The sequence below is a fragment of the Oncorhynchus clarkii genome, chromosome 22, assembly GCF_045791955.1.
Source record: "Oncorhynchus clarkii lewisi isolate Uvic-CL-2024 chromosome 22, UVic_Ocla_1.0, whole genome shotgun sequence".
Taxonomy (NCBI): Eukaryota; Metazoa; Chordata; class Actinopteri; order Salmoniformes; family Salmonidae; genus Oncorhynchus; species Oncorhynchus clarkii.
Window position 1 is genome coordinate 22,179,608 of NC_092168.1, and position 19,312 is coordinate 22,198,919.

The 19,312-nt window shown below is 42.4% G+C and overlaps 1 protein-coding gene across 2 annotated transcripts in view; it reads left to right on the forward strand.

Annotated features, from left to right (window-relative positions):
• LOC139380603 (Rho guanine nucleotide exchange factor (GEF) 7a) overlaps positions 1-18,247 on the forward strand; it is a 46,807-nt gene extending 28,560 nt beyond the window's left edge. The window contains exons 12-22 of one of the 2 annotated variants that reach the window (XM_071123432.1): positions 2,118-2,264; positions 2,406-2,492; positions 2,723-2,801; positions 4,526-4,659; positions 4,920-5,141; positions 5,810-5,903; positions 5,987-6,076; positions 9,627-9,729; positions 11,564-11,618; positions 11,782-11,905; positions 18,221-18,247. In XM_071123432.1, coding sequence (XP_070979533.1) covers positions 2,118-2,264; positions 2,406-2,492; positions 2,723-2,801; positions 4,526-4,659; positions 4,920-5,141; positions 5,810-5,903; positions 5,987-6,076; positions 9,627-9,729; positions 11,564-11,618; positions 11,782-11,904 — 1,134 coding nt within the window. In that variant the 3' untranslated portion in view covers position 11,905; positions 18,221-18,247. Of the gene's footprint in view, positions 1-2,117; positions 2,265-2,405; positions 2,493-2,722; positions 2,802-4,525; positions 4,660-4,919; positions 5,142-5,809; positions 5,904-5,986; positions 6,077-6,432; positions 9,013-9,626; positions 9,730-11,563; positions 11,619-11,781; positions 11,906-18,220 lie in introns of those variants that run through there. The other variant, XM_071123433.1, reaches the window with a different exon arrangement.
• Positions 18,248-19,312: the final 1,065 nt, after the last annotated feature.

Sequence of the window (19,312 nt, forward strand, 5' to 3'; positions counted from 1 at the left end):
CAGGAGCAGTTTGGAAGTTTGTAGTGAGTGTTGCATAAGAGGACAGACGAGTTGTACTCCCTCCCCGCTTCAGCACTTGGTGGTCCCGTTCTGTGAGCTTGTGTGGCCAACAACTTTGCGGCTGAGCCGTTGTTGCTCCTAGATGGTTCTATTTCACAATAACAGCACTTACAGTTGACCGGGGCAGCTCTTGCAGATCAGACATTTGTGGAACTTGCAGTGCCTTGCGAAAGTATTCGGCCCCCTTGAACTTTGCAACCTTTTACCACATTTCAGGCTTCAAACATAAAGATATAAAACTGTATTTTTTTGTGAAGAATCAACAACAAGTGGGACACAATCATGAAGTGGAACGACATTTATTGGATATTTCAAACTATTTTAACAAATCCAAAACTGAAAAATTGGGCGTGCAAAATTATTCAGCCCCCTTAAGTTAATACTTTGTAGCGCGACCTTTTGCTGCGATTACAGCTGTACGTATGTCTCTATCAGTTTTGCACATCGAGAGACTGAATTTTTTTCCCATTCCTCCTTGCAAAACAGCTTGAGATCAGTGAGGTTGGATGGAGAGCATTTGTGAACAGCAGTTTTCAGTTCTTTCCACAGATTCTCGATTGGATTCAGGTCTGGACTTTGACTTGGCCATTCTAACACCTGGATATGTTTATTTTTGAACCATTCCATTGTAGATTTTGCTTTATGTTTTGGATCATTGTCTTGTTGGAAGACAAATCTCCGTCCCAGTCTCAGGTCTTTTGCAGACTCCATCAGGTTTTCTTCCAGAATGGTCCTGTATTTGGCTCCATCCATCTTCCCATCAATTTTAACCATCTTCCCTGTCCCTTCTGAAGAAAAGCAGGCCCAAACCATGATGCTGCCACCACCATGTTTGACAGTGGGGATGGTGTGTTCAGGGTGATGAGCTGTGTTGCTTTTACGCCAAACATAACGTTTTGCATTGTTGCCAAAAAGTTCAATTTTGTTTTCATCTGACCAGAGCACCTTCTTCCACATGTTTGGTGTGTCTCCCAGGTGGCTTGTGGCAAACTTTAACCGACACTTTTTATGGATATCTTTACGAAATGGCTTTCTTCTTGCCACTCTTCCATAAAGGCCAGATTTGTGCAATATACGACTGATTGTTGTCCTATGGACAGAGTCTCCCACCTCAGCTGTAGATCTCTGCAGTTCATCCAGAGTGATCATGGGCCTCTTGGCTGCATCTCTGATCAGTCTTCTCCTTGTATGAGCTGAAAGTTTAGAGGGACGGCCAGGTCTTGGTAGATTTGCAGTGGTCTGATACTCCTTCCATTTCAATATTATCGCTTGCACAGTGCTCCTTGGGATGTTTAAAGCTTGGGAAATCTTTTTGTATCCAAATCCGGCTTTAAACTTCTTCACAACAGTATCTCGGACCTGCCTGGTGTGTTCCTTGTTCTTCATGATGCTCTCTGCGCTTTTAACGGACCTCTGAGACTATCACAGTGCAGGTGCATTTATACGGAGACTTGATTACACACAGGTGGATTGTATTTATCATCATTAGTCATTTAGGTCAACATTGGATCATTCAGAGATCCTCACTGAACTTCTGGAGAGAGTTTGCTGCACTGAAAGTAAAGGGGCTGAATAATTTTGCACGCCCAATTTTTCAGTTTTTGATTTGTTAAAAAAGTTTGAAATATCCAATAAATGTCGTTCCACTTCATGATTGTGTCCCAGTTGTTGATTCTTCACAAAAAAATACAGTTTTATATCTTTATGTTTGAAGCCTGAAATGTGTCAAAAGGTCGCAAAGTTCAAGGGGGCCGAATACTTTCGCAAGGCACTGTACTTGACTTTGCCACATTGAAAGTCACTGAGCTCTTCAGTAAGGTCATTCTACTGCCAATGTTTGTCTATGGAGATTCCATGGCTGTGTACATAATTGTATACACTGTGTCTGAAATAGCCGATGCACTAATTTGAAGAGGTGTCCCCATACTTTTGTATATAGATGTGTATCTATGGACACACACTTTCACATTGTTTCTGTGGTCATAAATGTCTGTGGTACTGATGCTGTTCCCATGACAACCCTTAATGTGGTGCTGATGGTGTTTCCGCGGTGACAGGCCCAGTGCCAGGAGGTGAGGAAGAGGAAGGAGCTGGAACTGCAGATAGTGACTGAGTCCATCAGGCTGTGGGAGGGAGACGACATCAGGACACTGGGCTCTGTTCTCTACATGAGTCAGGCTCTGGTTAACAGCCCTGGAGCAGAGGTCAGAGGAAAACCTTAGAACAATAACATTATAATAACTAATGTACATGAGTCAAATACTATTAACCCTCTCTCTCTCTCTCTCTCTCCCTCTCTCCCTCTCTCCCTCTTTCTCTCTCTCTCTCTCTCTCTCTCTCTCTAGGAGAAGTGTGAGCGCTACCTCATGCTTTTCCCTCATGTCCTCCTCATGCTGTCTGCCAGTCCAAGGATGAGTGGCTTCATATTCCAGGTATAACCCCTTAGTCTACTATACCAGGGTCTTATTGATTTGGTGCCAAATGGAAGAAAATGGACTGAAAGAGGGAGGGACTACATGAACTTGTCCAATAAGAAATGTTCATTTTAGTTTTCAGTTTCAAAATGTTTTGCTACGGTGTTCCCTAATCAATAGGACCCAGTTGTGATTAACTACCGTGTTTAGTGTGTGATCAGATGTTGGTGATGGTTTCTTGTCTACAGGGGAAGCTACCATTGACTGGTATGACTGTGACCATGCTAGAGGACAGTGAGGCCCACAAAAACTCCTTTGAGCTTTCTGGTAAGACTACTGTGGTGTATTCACAACGTACATTAGTGTGTGTGTATTATCTCCTGTAGGCACTCTATTTGGGTGTGTGTGTGTGTGTGTGTGTGTGTGTGTGTGTGTGTGTGTGTGTGTGTGTGTATAATGTGTGTATTGTGTCCTCCAGGCAGTCTATTTGAGTGTCTCCAGGTTGTGTGTGTGTGTATAATGTGATGTGTATATAATGCGTGTATTGTGTCTAGAGGTCGCCCGAATATGATTTTTCAACGTCGATACCGATTATTGGAGGACCAAAAAAAGCCGATACTGATTTATCGGACGATTTTTATATATATATTTGTAATAATGACAATTACAACAATACTGAATGAACACTTAAAAAAAAACATAATATAATACATAAATAAAAATCTATTTAGTCTCAAATAAATAATGAAACATGTTCAATTTGGTTTAAATCATGCAAACACACAGTGTTGGAGAAGAAAGAGAAAGTGCAATATGTGCCATGTAAAAAAGCTAACGTTTCAGTTCCTTGCTCAGAACATGAGAACATATGAAAGCTGGTGGTTCCTTTTAACATGAGTCTTCAATATTCCAAGGTAAGAAGTTTTAGGTTGTAGTTATTATAGGAATTATAGGACTATTTCTCTCTATACCATTTGTATTTCATATACCTTTGACTATTGGATGTTCTTGTAGGCACTATAGTATTGCCAGCCTAATCTCGGGAGTTGATAGGCTTGAAGTCATAAACAGCACTGTGCTGAGCTGCGGGCAAATGCAGGAAAGTGCTGTTTGAATGAATGCTTACGAGCCTGCTGCTGCCTACCACCGCTCAGTCAGACTGCTCTATCAAATATCAAATCATAGACTTAATTATAGTACACGCCTTAGGTCATTAATATGGTCAAATCCGGAAACTATCATTTCGAAAACAAAATGTTTATTATTTCAGTGAAATACGGAACCGTTCTGTATTTTATCTAACGGGTGGCATCCCTAAGTCTAAATATTGCTGTTACATTGTACAACCTTCAATGTTATGTCATAATTATGTAAAGTTCTGGAAAATTAATTACGGTCTTTGTTAGGAAGAAATGGTCTTCACACAGTTCGCAACGAGCCAGGCGGCCCAAACTGCTGCATATACCATGACTCTGCTTACACTGAACGCAAGAGAAGTGACATAATTTCCCGAGTTATAATTGCCTGCTAACATTAATTTATTTTAACTAAATATGCAGATTTAAAAAAAATATACTTCTGTTTTGATTTTAAGAAAGGCATTGATGTTTATGGTTAGGTACGAATGCCAATGCGCTTGTTAAATCATCACCCATTTGGCGAAGTAGGCTGTGATTCGATGATAAATTAACAGGCACCGCATTGATTATTTGCACTACAGAACAAGCTAGTTAACCTAGTAATATCATCAACCATGTGTAGTTAACTAGTGATTATGTTAAGATTGATTGTTTTTTATAAGATATGTTTAATGCTAGCTAGCACCTTACCTTGGCTCCTTGCTGCACTCCCATAACATGTAGTCAGCCTGCCACGCAGTCTCCTCATGGAGTGCAATGTAATCGGCTATAATCGGTGTCCAAAAATGCCGATTACCGATTGTTATGAAAACTTGAAATCGGTCGACCTCTAATTCTGTTCTCCAGGCAGACTATTTGAGTGTCTCCAGGTTGTGTGTGTATAATGTGAAGTGTGTGTATTGTGTCCTACAGGCAGTCTATTTGAGCGTCTCCAGGTTGTGTGTAACAATCAGCAGGATCAGCAGGACTGGGTAGACCACCTGACCCGTCAGACCAAACACACCACTGTCCCCAGCCACAAACCCCTCACTGTCCCCTGCCACACGGTCAGTAACACAAATGCAGTGTACATAAGCACGCATGCGTACACACACACACGCTCACACATGTACACACATATAGACTAACTAAGCTTTGTGGGAAATACACTGTATATAAATGTAACAATTAAAACTAATCTCTGTCTCTCCCTTCCCCTCTCTCCACCTCACCTCTCGCTTGCTCTTCCCCACTCCTTCCCTCTCTCCCCCCTCTCTCCTTCTTCTCCCTCTCTGTCCCCCTCTCCCTCCTCTCTTCCCTCCATCAGTTGCCCTCCCATCCTCTGACTCCGTCCCGTCACGCGGAGGGCCGGGCGATGACGGTGGCTCCTGCCTACCACACGCTGCCGCACCCCTCCTCCCACGGTGCTCCACACAGCACCATGATGTGGGGGCCCCTGGAGCCCCCCAACACCCCCAAGCCCTGGAGCCTCAGCTGCCTGCGTCCCTCACCCCCTCTCAGGCCCTCTGCAGCTCTCTCCTACAAGGAGGTGAGGAAGAGTGTGTGCGGATGGGGAGGGAGGATGTGTGTGTGGATATGGAGGGAGGTTGTGTGTGTGTGATGGCATTGATAGAAATTGTGTTATGTGTATGGTGAGGTTGGGTGTCATTGCGCTGGGGCGGCAGGGTAGCCTAGTGGTTAGAGCGTTGGACTAGTAACCGGAAGGTTTCAAGTTCAAACCCCCAAGGTACAAATCTGTCGTTCTGCCCCTGAACAGGCAGTTAACCCGCTGTTCTTAGGCCGTCATTGAAAATAAGAATTTGTTCTTAACTGACTTGCCTAGTCAAATAAAGGTAAACTCTTACCTTTTCTCCCCACCCTCTCTTTATGTCTCTCTGTCTCTCTCTCTCTCTCTCTCTCTGTGTTTCTCTCTCTTTCTGTCTCTCTCTCTCTATCTCTCTCGCCGTGTGTCTCTCTCTCGCTCTGTGTTTCTCAATCTCTCTGTGTCTCTCTCTCTCTGTCTCTCTCTGTCTCTCTCTCTCTGTCTCTCTCTGTGTCTCTCTCTCTCTCTCTGTGTTTCTCAATCTCTCTGTGTCTCTCTCTCTCTGTGTGTCTCTCTCTCTGTCTCTCTCTGTGTCTCTCTCTCTCTCTGTGTTTCTCAATCTCTCTGTGTCTCTTTCTCTCTCTCTCCGTGTGTCTCTCTCTCTCTGTCTCCAGGACCTCAGTAAAAGCCCTAAGAGTGTGAAGAAGCTTCTTCCTAAACGTAAACCAGAGCGAAAACAGTCAGACGAGGAGTTTGCCCTGAGGAAGAGTAAGTTTACTCTGTGTGTGTGTGTGTGTGTGTTTGTGTGTGTGTGTGTGTGATCTAACCCCCTGCTCTCCTCTTGTCCCCAGGTACAGCTGCTCTAGAGGAAGATGCTCAGATCCTAAAGGTGATAGAAGCTTACTGTACCAGCGCCAAGACCAGACAGACCCTCAACTCCAGTAAGAACACACACACCTTCACACACTCATCAAGTTATGTTGCCTCTTGTCATTCTTGGATCACAGTAGTCCAATGCTCTCCTTAACACTGCCGTTAGTACTTCTCTTTCTAACAGTTTCTCTCTCTTTTCTGTCTGTCTCTCTCTCTTCACTCCTTCAATCTTTCGTTGACGTTCGTTCCCCGTTTTCTTTATCTTTGACCATTTGTTTGCTGGGGATGTTTGTTCCCCTCACTATCATTCTGTTACGTTTTATTATGAATTCTCCATCGTTCATCCCTCTCCATCCACTCCTCATTGATTATGGTTTACCCTCGTCATCAACATTGCACCCCCCCCCCCCCACACACCCATCAGCCTGGCAGGGCACTGACCTGATGCACAACCACGTGCTGGGGGACTTGGACCGGTCCTGTGTGGACTCTCCAGGCCACCGTAGCAGCGTGTCACGGCCTGACGTGACTGGCTCAGACCTGTCGGAGGACTCTGACTACGACTCTGTGTGGACGACCCACAGTTACAGGATGGGCTCAGTGTCGCGTAAGAGCTGCATCTCTCACCAGAACTAAACCCCCAAAACTACCGTGGTCGTACCTTACCGCGCGCGCTATAAAGCACAGTACAGCTTTTAACCTGTGGTCTACAACAAAACAAAATGATTTTTAAGGGTTTTATTTATTTATTTATTTTATTTAATTGTACTGTCTTTTTATTTATATATATTTTTTATTTGTTGTTGTTCCTGTTTTGGATTGTCCTCTCTTTGTGTGAAAATCTCCCTGTTGCCTTGACCACTCTCCCCTGTTTTTTTGTGCCTCCTCTCTTTCCGTAGTTATGAGGTAGCTTGTGTCGGGTAGTGTCTGTTCATTTTTCCTTGAATGTACCCCCTTCCTATGTTTAGCTCTGACGTGTTGGGAACCCTGTGAAGGAGGGTGTGGGGTTATGACAGAGAGAGTTTGTGGAGGTTGTTGGTGGGGGGTTGCAGGTGGGGAGCGATGGGGACTTTGTGTCTGATATTCAGATGTGATTCAGGAAGGAGTGTATTCTATGGACCATATTCTCTATCTTAACTCCTGTTCCCACATATATAACAGTAGCATGCAAATGTCATGGTGACCTTTGACATTTCCTTATGACATCCAATTAATTCATTATATCTTTTTGGTATTACTATGACTGTCTTATGGCTCTTACCACTATTTCAGTACCCCCTGCTGTATTTTACACACAGGACACAGCATGCCAAGCAAATACAGCATCATCAGTTGTATTTCTAGTATATAGGTATTAATAGGATATTGTATAGGATATGAGATGCCTGTTCTACTCTTTCTAAACAGCATGTATGGTTCATTCCCAGGGTGACGATTTCAACTCTTAGCCTCAGATTTTTCCCCATTACGAGATGCACTACAATATTCCTTCAACAGCTAAAAAAAAGAAATATATATTCTCAAAAGCCAGGGGGTTGTCTTTAGCATGCGTTCCGGACCTCACTGAGACCCGAGCGTCAGACTTGAGTATTTAGAGTGAGTATTTAGAGTTTAGAGTTTGTATCAACAAAATCTACTGCCTACAAGCCAACATGGAAGTCTGTTTTTAGAAACCCCAATGAATTAGTGAAGGTAACCATTGGTCATACTACTCAAAGGACTACGAAGTTAGAGTTCTGTGGATTAAATGAAACAGTCAAGCCTCTGTGTTCTAGGACACAAATCTGTGTTCAAAACTCAACTGTAGCGTCTTGTAGGACCAGTAAAAACTCCAGGCCCTAAGCAGAGGCTCACAGTCTTCAATGCCAGTGTCATCAAACCTGGCAGGTCCAGTCTCTGTGTCCCAAGTAGGAACCGTTTGTTTCAAACAACACCAATATCCTTTACCACATATCCTGCCTTGCTCTTCCGTGCGCTAATAGCTATTTTTGTGATTCCTCTCTCCCCGCTGTTATTGTTACAATATATGGAATACACTGGTTTGTGTTATTTATATATTTATAAAAATGATTTGTTTATGGTTCGTAAATTATTTTGTATAACTTATGTGATTTTTACATTATTTTATTTCACTGTGTATGTAAATGTTTACAACTGATTTGGGTGAACTTAGAACTCTTTCTCTCTCTCTCTGTGTTTCTCAATCTCTCTGTGTCTCTCTCTCTCTCTGTGTCTCTCTCTCTCTGTCTCTTTCTGTCTCTCTCTCTCTCTCTCATGAACTGGTATCACTAAAGTTTAATTTACACTGGATATTGAGCGTGGTTTGTTGGGATACATTTTTGCACAATCTCTGTGGCAGAGCATTGAAATGTGTTCAATATGAACAGTTCTGTTTCTGTACTCCCCCTTACCGGCCTACCACCCCCAGTGTGTGTGTGTGTATGACATCATACTGTATGGTGTGGCCTAGTTATCATGCTTGCCATAGATGTGCCAGTACAGTACAACTCATCCATTGTGTAAATCTACCATTTCCGTGTTCAGATAGTGTCAACGGAAAGAGAAACCTAGTCTTGCGGGAGCAGCCATGTGCGATACTTATTCATCAAGACAGGTGGACATGAACAAAAAAAGAATGGACACGTGTCTCTTTTGTACATAGTGGATGCAAATGGAAGAAAATAAGAAGCCAAACAGTTGTTATATGAGTATTTGAGCTAAGAATAGGACTGTCCTCATGTTTTGTGTTCTGCTTTGTGACTGCGGTAAAAAAAAAAAATAATGAAAACAGAGAGGCAGGGGGACTGCGATGTTCAACTGTGTCCTCTGTGCTTTCCAATGCTGTATATGACCTGTCCCACACCTGTGATCAAAATGTCTTACCTATTGACCTACCTACAAACGGCACCTACAGAGTATTTGTTATATATATACAGATTGATGTATATGACAAGAGTTCCCAAACGCTGTATCATTGAGTTTTGAATAAATCTGTCATTTGTTAGCTGTTGGTATTTTGGTTGTTTTGTCAGAAGCACACATTATTTCACTGTGTTGGATGTCACTGTCATCAAGGCTCCAGGCTGAACCATCGGAACAGGAAATGTGAGAACAAAATGGTGTCTTTTCTCTCATGAATATACGCTTGATGTTACCGTGTTGTTTTTGGTCTGCAACAGAGAGCGGTGTGGTGAGGTAAAACCAATGAGGGGTGAACGGATCAGGATGATCTGGATGTAGTGTGCCTCTCTCTCTCTCTTTTCTTCCTTCTCTGCTCTTCCTCTCCAACTTGGCTCCTCTGCCTCCTCTGTCGTTGTGTCTCGTGGTTCTGTGTATGCCTAACTAACCCACAGCTTCTCCGCCATCTCCTGTGTTTGTATCCTGTCATGTCTATTTTGCTTCCGATACCATGTAGGCGATCACAAATCAGCACCAATCAGGAACTCAATCACTTATGTGAGATAAACTGTGGGTAGACGTTGCCCTTGGCTTAAGCACAGATCTAGGATCAGGTTACAGAGCTAGGATTCCACAATTCTAACCTCAGCCATTAGGGGTTGGAAGTCCAAACTTAGATTGGATCAGCGTATCTAGCGTGTTGTGTTGTGTTTGGAACAGGGACGATGCGGAGGGACACAGGGCTGCAAGTCATCATCCCTGGAGAGGAGAAGATCATTGTGGAGGAGACCACGAGCAACGGACAGACTGTAGTCGGGGAGAAGTAAGACCTCCACCTTCCGTCCTCCTTCTCTTCTCCCTCTTGATCTTCCTCCTCCTTCTACTCCCTACTTCCTCTCCCACACTCCCTCCCCTCCTCCTCTTAATTTTGGTCAGGGATGAGTATCTTGGTCACCTCTGAGAGTTTCTGTTGTCATGTGCTGGAGGAAATTCCCAAATGAAAATGGGATGGTGTTTTCATAAGAATGCTTCTGTTTCTGAACGATTAAGTACTAGTTAGTATGTAGACTAGTGCAGTACTGTGTGCATACATAGTGTCTTCAGAAAATATTCAGACCCCTTGACTTTTTCCACATTTTGTTACGTTACAGCCTTATTCTAAATTCTTGTTTTGTTTTTTTTCTTTACTCATAACGACAAAGCAAAAACAGGTTTTTAGACATTTTTTCTAATTTATTAAATATAAAAAAACTAAAAGTACTTTGTTGAAGCACCGTTGGCAGCAATTACAGCCACGAGTCTTCTTGGGTATGACCCTACAAGCTTGGCACACCTGTATTTGGGGAGTTTCACCCATTCTTCTCTGTAGATCCTCTCAAGCTCTGTTAGGTTGGATACGTAGCTTCTCTGCACAGCTATTTTTAGGTCTCTCCAGAGATGTTCGATCAGGTTCAAGTCCGGGCTCTGGCTGGGCCATTCAAGGACATTCAGAGACTTGTCCCGAAGCCACTCCTGCGTTGTCTTGGCTGTGTGCTTATGGTCATTGTCCTGTTGGAAGGTGAACCTTCGCCACAGTCTGAGGTCCTGAGTGCTCTGGAGCAGGTTTTCATCAAGGATTTCTCTGTACTTTGTTCCGTTCATCTTTGCCTTGATCCTGACTAGTCTCCCAGTCCCTGCTGCTGAAAAAACGTCCCCACAGCATGATGCTGCCACCACCATGCTTCACCTTAGGGATGGTGCTAGGTTTCCTCCAGACGTGATGCTTGGCTTTCAGGCCAAAGAGTTAATCTTGGTTACATCAGGCCAGTGAATCTTGTTTCTCATGGTCTGAGAGTCTTTAGGTGCCTTTTAGTGAAGAGTGGCTTCTGTCTGGCCACTCTACCATAAAGGCCTGATTGGTGGAGAGCTGCAGAGATGGTTGTCCTTCTGGAAGGTTCTCCCATCTCCACAAAGGAACTCTAGAGCTCTGTCAGAGTGACCATCTAGTTCTTGGTCACCTCCCTGACCAAGGCCGTTCTCCCTCGATTGCTCAGTTTGGCCGGGCGGCCAGCTCTAGGAAGAGTCTTTGTGGTTCCAAACTTCTTCCATTTAAGAATGATGGAGGCCACTGTGTTCTTGAACCTTCAATGCTGCAGACATTTTGTGGTACCCTTCCCCAGATCTGTGCCTCGACACAATCTTGTCTCGGAGCTCTACAGACAATTCTTTTGACCTCATGGCTTGGTTTTTGCTCTGACATGCACTGTGAACTGTGGGACCTCATATAGACAGGTGTGTGCCTTTCCAAATCATGTCCAGTCAATTGAATTTACCACAGGTGGACTCCAAACATGTTGTAGAAACATCTCAAGGATGATCAACGGAAACAGGATGCACCTGAGCTCAGTTTCGAGTCTCATAGCAAAAGGTCTGAATACTTATTGAAATACGGTATCTCTTTGAATTTTTTTAATTAATTTGACTGTTTTCGCTTTGTCATTATGGGGTATTGTGTGTAGATTGCAAAAAAAAAAGGACATATTTGATACGTTACAGCCTTATTCTAAAATGTAACAAAATGTGGAAAAAGTCAAGGGGTCTAAATACTTTCTGAAGACCCTGTATATAGTCATGTATTTGCCTCTAGGATGGTATTAACCATGTGTGTTGTGTTGAAGGAGCCTTGAGGATGTAGTGTACGCCCTGAGGGATGAGGTACAGGAGCTCAAACAGGTGAATGTCCGCTCTGTGTCTCCATCCCACTGGCTTATAACGGCTCTATGACAGCTCATGACCGCTTACGACACCTGACATTACACTGTTATGATGGCTGAAGTAGTAAAACTACAACCGAATGCTTGTGGCATATTCAAACTGACCGTTGACCCCTCAACAGGACAATAAGAAGATGAAGAGGTCACTGGAGGAGGAGCAGAGGGCACGGAAAGATCTGGAGAAAGTGGTCAGGAGGGTCTTAAAGACTATGAACGACCCCACCTGGGACGAGACTAACTTATGAGGTGTGTGTGTGTGTATTTGAGATGCTGTGAGAGTGAATTGTGTGTGTGTGTGTGTGTGTGTGTGTGGTGTGCTAGTGTGTGATGGAGAAACATGTGTGAGTGTGAATGAGTGTTTGCTTGCGGAAAAGTGCGTGTGTGTGTGTGTGTGTGTGTGTGTAACTAGGACCCTGAGTTTTCCCTGGTCAGGTCACATGGCTAGGAAAAAGTTGTGGCTCCACCAATAACAATGAGGAACGTCTGTGGATCTCTCCCTAAACCAACATGGACCTGGAGTCTTCCCTCTCTCCCTCCCTCCGTCTCTGTTTACAAATGATACTCAGCAAAGCATTACAGCTCTAATGGTACTGTACAAAACAACTCCTCATTCACCTTTTCTCTACTGTTATTTAATTACTATGAAATCTATCCGTTTTAATGTCTTATATTTCCATTGTCTTGTGGTATTCTGTGTAAGGACTTGTAGCGGCCTGCCTTGTGGTTGGGCCTTGTGTTGTCATTGATCGGTGGGTCAGCGGGGATTTGTAAAGAAATGGACTGGCTGGTGTTGGTACTGATTGGTATTGGTACCTTCAAGCATTGGTACTGAATGGTATTGGTATTGGTACTGACTGGTATTGATATTGGTGCTGACTGATATTGATATTGGTACTGACTGGTATTAATATTGGTATTGGTACTGACTGGTATTGGTACTGACTGGTATTGATATTGATATTTGTACTGACTGGTATTGGTACTGACTGGTATTGATATTGATATTTGTACTGACTGGTATTGATATTGGTACTGACTTGTATTGATATTGATATTGGTACTGGCTGGTATTGATATTGATACTGGCTGGTATTGATATTGGTATTTGTACTGACTGGTATTGATATTGGTACTGACTGGTATTGATATTGGTACTGACTGGTATTGATATTGGTACTGACTGGTATTGATATTGTTACTGACTGGTATTGATATTGGTACTGACTGGTATTGATATTGATATTTGTAATGACTGGTATTGATATTGGTACTGACTGTTATTGATATTGGTATTGGTACTGGCTGGTATTGATATTGGTATTGGTACTGACTTGTATTGATATTGGTACTGACTAGTATTGCTATTGGTATTGGTAATGACTTGTATTGATGTTGGTACTGACTGTTATTGATATTGGTATTGGTACTGACTGGTATTGATATTGGTATTGATATTGGTACTGACTTGTATTGGTATTGATATTGGTACTGACTGTTATTGATATTTATATTGGTACTGACTTGTATTGATATTGGTACTGACTGGTATTGATATTGATACTGGCTGGTATTGATATTGGTATTGATATTGGTATTGGTACTGACTTGTATTGATATTGATATTTGTATTGGTACTGACTGGTATTGATATTGGTATTGATATTGGTACTGGCAGGTATTGATATTGGTACTGACTGGTATTGGTATTGGTACCGACTGGTATTGGTACTGACTGGTATTGATATTGATATTGGCTGGTATTGATATTGGTACTTGCTGGTATTGATATTGGTACTGACTGGTATTGATATTGATATTGGCTGGTATTGATATTGGCTGGTATTGATATTGGTACTTGCTGGTATTGATATTGGTACTGACTGGTATTGATATTGATACCGGCTGGTATTGATATTGGTACTTGCTGGTATTGATATTGGTACTGACTGGTATTGATATTGATATTGGCTGGTATTGATATTGGTACTTGCTGGTATTGATATTGATACCGGCTGGTATTGATATTGGTATTTATACTGTCTGGTATTGATATTGGTACTGACTGGTATTGATATTGATATTTATACTGGCTGGTATTGGTATTGATATTGGTATTTATACTGGCTGGTATTGGTATTGGTATTTATACTGTCTGGTATTGATATTGATATTGATACCGGCTGGTATTGATATTGGTACTGACTGGTATTGATATTGGTATTTATACTGGCTGGTATTGATATTGGTACTGACTGGTATTGGTATTTATACTGTCTGGTATTGATATTGGTACTGATTGATATTGATATTGGTACTGACTGGTATTGATATTGGTACTGTCTGGTATTGATATTGGTACTGTCTGGTATTCATATTGGTATTAATACTGGCTGGTATTGGTACTGACTGGTATTGATATTGGTACTGTCTGGTATTGATATTGGTACTGACTGGTATTCATATTGGTATTAATACTGGCTGGTACTGATTGATATTGATATTGGTACTGACTGGTATTGATATTGGTACTGTCTGGTATTGATATTGGTACTGTCTGGTATTGATATTGGTACTTGCTGGTATTGATATTGGTACTGACTGGTATTGATATTGATATCGGCTGGTATTGATATTGGTACTTGCTGGTATTGATATTGATACCGGCTGGTATTTATATTGGTATTTATACTGTCTGGTATTGATATTGGTACTGACTGGTATTGATATTGGTATTAATACTGGCTGGTATTGATATTGGTATTAATACTGTCTGGTATTGATATTGGTACTGACTGGTATTGATATTGGTATTAATACTGACTGGTATTGATATTGGTATTAATACTGGCTGGTATTGATATTGGTACTGACTGGTATTGATATTGGTATTAATACTGACTGTTATTGATATTGGTATTAATACTGACTGGTATTGATATTGGTATTAATACTGGCTGGTATTGATATTGGTACTGACTGGTATTGATATTGGTATTAATACTGTCTGGTATTGATATTGGTATTAATACTGGCTGGTATTGATATTGGTATTAATACTGTCTGGTATTGATATTGGTACTGACTGGTATTGATATTGGTATTAATACTGGCTGGTATTGATATTGGTATTAATACTGTCTGGTATTGATATTGGTACTGACTGGTATTGATATTGGTATTAATACTGACTGGTATTGATATTGGTATTAATACTGGCTGGTATTGATATTGGTACTGACTGGTATTGATATTGGTATTAATACTGACTGGTATTGATATTGGTATTAATACTGGCTGGTATTGATATTGGTACTGACTGGTATTGATATTGGTATTAATACTGACTGGTATTGATATTGGTATTAATACTGGCTGGTATTGATATTGGTACTGACTGGTATTGATATTGGTATTAATACTGACTGTTATTGATATTGGTATTAATACTGACTGGTATTGATATTGGTATTAATACTGGCTGGTATTGGTACTGACTGGTACTGGTACGCTTTGATGTAAATATAAACATTGCTAAGGTATGAAATAAAATGTGTTTTCAGCGACTCCAAACCTCGTCCTTGTACTGCAGAAAGACTGATGATGACGATAATGATGAATTTAATTTACGTATCGCTTTTCCAGGTGCTCAAAGCACTACATTCACACCACATCTACCACCATTTTGCAACACCCACCTAGGTGATGCCACGCTAGCCGCTCTGCGGCAGAAAGCTCACCGTACATCCGCTACTATCCGTCTGTGTACTGTATCTCTAACTAGTGTCAGTGTCTCATAGCCTCTCTGTCACCCAGCTTATCAGGAGTCACCAAGCAGGTAATGAACCAGGGTGACGCTTCAGGACCACATGTAGTATGCATGCATCCCAAGTGGCACTCTGGGCTCTAGTCAAAAGTAGTGCACTATAAAAGGAATAGGGTGCCATTAGAGACGTAATCTTCTCTGATAAACACAAACTAACATGTCTGAGTACAGGCTGGGTGCTAGGGGCCTCTAGGAGATCTGATCATGTTGTGTAGGGGGGCTGTAGTCTGCCTGGTTGAAAGGTAAGAATGACATTTGAAAGGGGAGATCAGGACATGACATTCTACAGGTATTTATGAGGCAACGTGATATAAAGGCTTGGGAGCATGATAACAACAACCATGATGGTGATCCAAAGAAAGGGAGGTTGGTTCTCTCTCTCTCTCTCACACACACACACACACACACACACACACACAACCACTGGCAACAATTTAAGCAGGGAAGCATGGGGTGATGAAGATATCTTCTCCTTTCTCTCACTCCTTTGGCAAGTAAGTTGTGTGCGTGTGATTATATCCCACCTTATCGATGTGACAAGCCTATCAAAGACCTTTGACCTTTCTGACTCTCCTGCTTTGGTTTCTAAAGGAAAAGGCTCTAATTCTGCTGGTGTCGCCTCAAAGGCTCAAATGTCATCCTTTATCAACGTACCGCCATCACCTTGTTCCCTGATTGGTACTGGCTAAAGTCACACTTTGTCTTCTGTTGAACTATACCTGCATAAATACAAGGGAACATAAAAACTATATTTTTCCTCTGTAACACCCAGATCTAACACTCAGATTGATGCTAGCCAGGACAGGTTTACTTTCTATTCTACACTGAGCAAAAATATAAACGCAAACGGCAAAAATTTCAAAGAGTTACAGTTCATATAAGGAAATCAGTCAATTTAAATAAATGAATTAGGCCCTAATCTATGGATTTCACATGATTAGGAATACAGATATGCATCTGTTGATGACAGATACCATAAAAAAAGGTAAGGGCGTAGATCAGAAAACCAGTCGGTATCTGGTGTGACCACCATTTGCCTACAGCAGCACAACACATATCCTTCGCATAGAGTTGATCGGGCTGTTGATTGTGGCCTTCGGAATACTGTCTGTTTCCTCTTCAATGGCTGTGTGAAGTTGCTGGATATTGGCGGGAACTGGAACACGCTGTCATACACGTCGATCCATAGCATCCCAAACATGCTCAATAGGTGATATGTCTGAGTATGCAGGTCATGGAAGAACTAAGACATTTTCAGCTTCCAGGAATTCTGTAAAGATCCTTGCGACATGGGGCTGTGGATTATCATTCTGAAACATGAGGTGATGGCGGTGGATGAATGGCACGACAATGGGCCTCAGGATCTCGTCAAGGTATCTCTGTGCGTTCAGATTGTTGTCAATGAAATGCAATTGTGTTCGTTGTACGTAGCTTATACCTGCCTGCCCATACCATAACCCACCTGCCACCATGGGGCACTCTGTTCACAACATTGACATCAACAACCCGCTCGCCCACACGCCGCCATACACACTGTCTGCCATCTGCCCGGTACCGTTGTAACCGGGATTCATCCGTGAAGAGCACGCTTCTCTAGTGTTCCATCGATGGTGAGCATTTGCCCACTAACGTCGATTACGATGTCTAACTGCAGTCAGGTCAAGACTCTGGTGAGGACGACCAGCAAGCAGATGAGCTTCCCTGAGACGGTTTCTGACAGTTTGTGCAGAAATTATTTGGTTGTGCAAACCCATAGTTCTATCAGCTGTTCGGGTGGCTGGTCTTAGACAATCCCACAGGTGAAGAACCCAGATGTGGAGGTCCTGGGCTGATGGTCTGCGTTTGTGAGGCTGGTTGGAAGTACTGCCAAATTCTCTAAAACGACATTGGAGGCAGTTTATGGTAGAGAAATTAACATTAAATTATCTGGCAACAACTCTGGTGGACGTTCCTGCAGTCAGCATGCCAATAGCACACTCCCTCAAAACTTGATACATCTGTGGCATTGTATTCTGTGACAAAATTTGCACATTTTAAAGTGGCCTTTTATTGTCCCAGCACAAGGTGCACCTGTGTAATGATGATGCTGTTTAATCAGCTTCTTGAGATGCCACACCTGTCAGGTGGATGGATTATCTTGGCAAAGGAGAAATGCTCACTAGCAGGGATGTAAACAAATTTCTGCACACAATTTGAGAGAAATAAGCTTTGTGTGCATATGAAGAATTTCGGGGATCTTTTATTTTAGCTCACTTTACATGTTGAATTTATATTTTTGTTCAGTGTATTTACAGTTTACACATTGGAAGAAACTGTGAAGAAGTAATTGTCTTAGTCCCATTGTTCATCTTTGACCTGGCACAGTCCTCTCTCTCTCTCTCTCTCTCCTTTCTTTCTCACTTTCTTTATTTTTCTCTGTTCTTTCTTTCTCTCTGTCTCCCTCTGCTTTCTTAGAGAGAAAGTGACATCTTGTCACTGACAGGGCCACAATGTGCCCTTGACTATTGTAGAGTTCTGTTAAAGCATCAAGATGTCTCTCGCTTTCGTCTTCTTTCTTTCTTTTTCTCTATTTTCAAAGCTGTAAATCAATCAGCTGTGGGAACACACACACTTTCCTCTCCTCTCTGTCTATTCAACGGCCAGCGATCATTTAGAGTTGACATGTATTGTGAAGAACTGAGCTGCTCTTTCTTATTCTCTCCTCCTTTCTCTTTCAACTGTCTGTCATTCATGTCCAGGCCAATATACACACACCAAAGAGAAGAAAGCAAAGAAACGGAAGGATAAATTGATGGATGGAAGGATAAGCGAAAGACACTATCCTTCCCTTTAAAGGTTTGTTATTGTACAGGAGACTGTCTTCTCTTCCCAGTCATTTCTACTCTGTGTTTTTTAGTCTGAAAGCCCATCCACGAGCTCCCTTTGTCAAGGAAAGCAATAAGGCCCCATTGAATGGCTCTGAATGGGGCCTGCCATCCTTAGAGGCCGCGGCCAGTCCACTTCTATTCTTTAGCCTCCTATCTAATTGGAGCTGAAATGAAATGGAGGTTTCTTTATGAAAATAGCCTTTGTTTGGCCTGCAGCGCTGGTAATTCATAAACAATAAGCTGGGAGGCCATTGTGGGGATAATAATACATGCAGTCTGCTGGAGACGCAGCGAAGGCAGCAGAACGCTGGTGGAGAGTATATAAGAATAGGAAGAGAAGAAGAGCAATGGGAAAGAGATGGCAGAGAAATTCTAGGAGTGACATGAAATATGGGGAAAGGAGTGACAGGTGAAGATGGGGACAGAGAGAGGGATGGGCAGTGAGTGAGTGCCTCTGGGCAGACATTGGCTCAGTCAGGAGTTGAGAGGAGAGAGGACTGAAAGATTTGTGCGGAATGCAGTAGGATAATGGTGCAGTACTAGATGATATAAAGTGTGGAGCAGAGAGGGGAAATGGGGAAGACGGTGTACGGCTGGATTAGAGGAGGAGGGTGGAGGAGTCGGCATAACAGAAGGACAGATTTGACTCAGAAAGCTCAAGGGATAGCAGATTTGTGAGCTGGTGGTTTGTCACTACTTGCTGGCAGTTACATTCTCTCTCCAGCTCAACTTTAGGGCAGCTCTGTGGCTGAGTGTAGTCTGTCAGAGCAAACTGAGAGGGCAAAAGAGAGGCAGTAGAGCTGGTGAGGTGCTTGCAACTGGACCTGTTTCTCCTTGTTTTGGAATGTGATTCTCTCAATTCAAGAAGCTTCAATGACTCAATCACTGATGGGATACTTCTCTCACTAAGAATATCAGGCGGAATTAAATCTGACAAAGACTCTTTGATTGAAATGGGAGTGA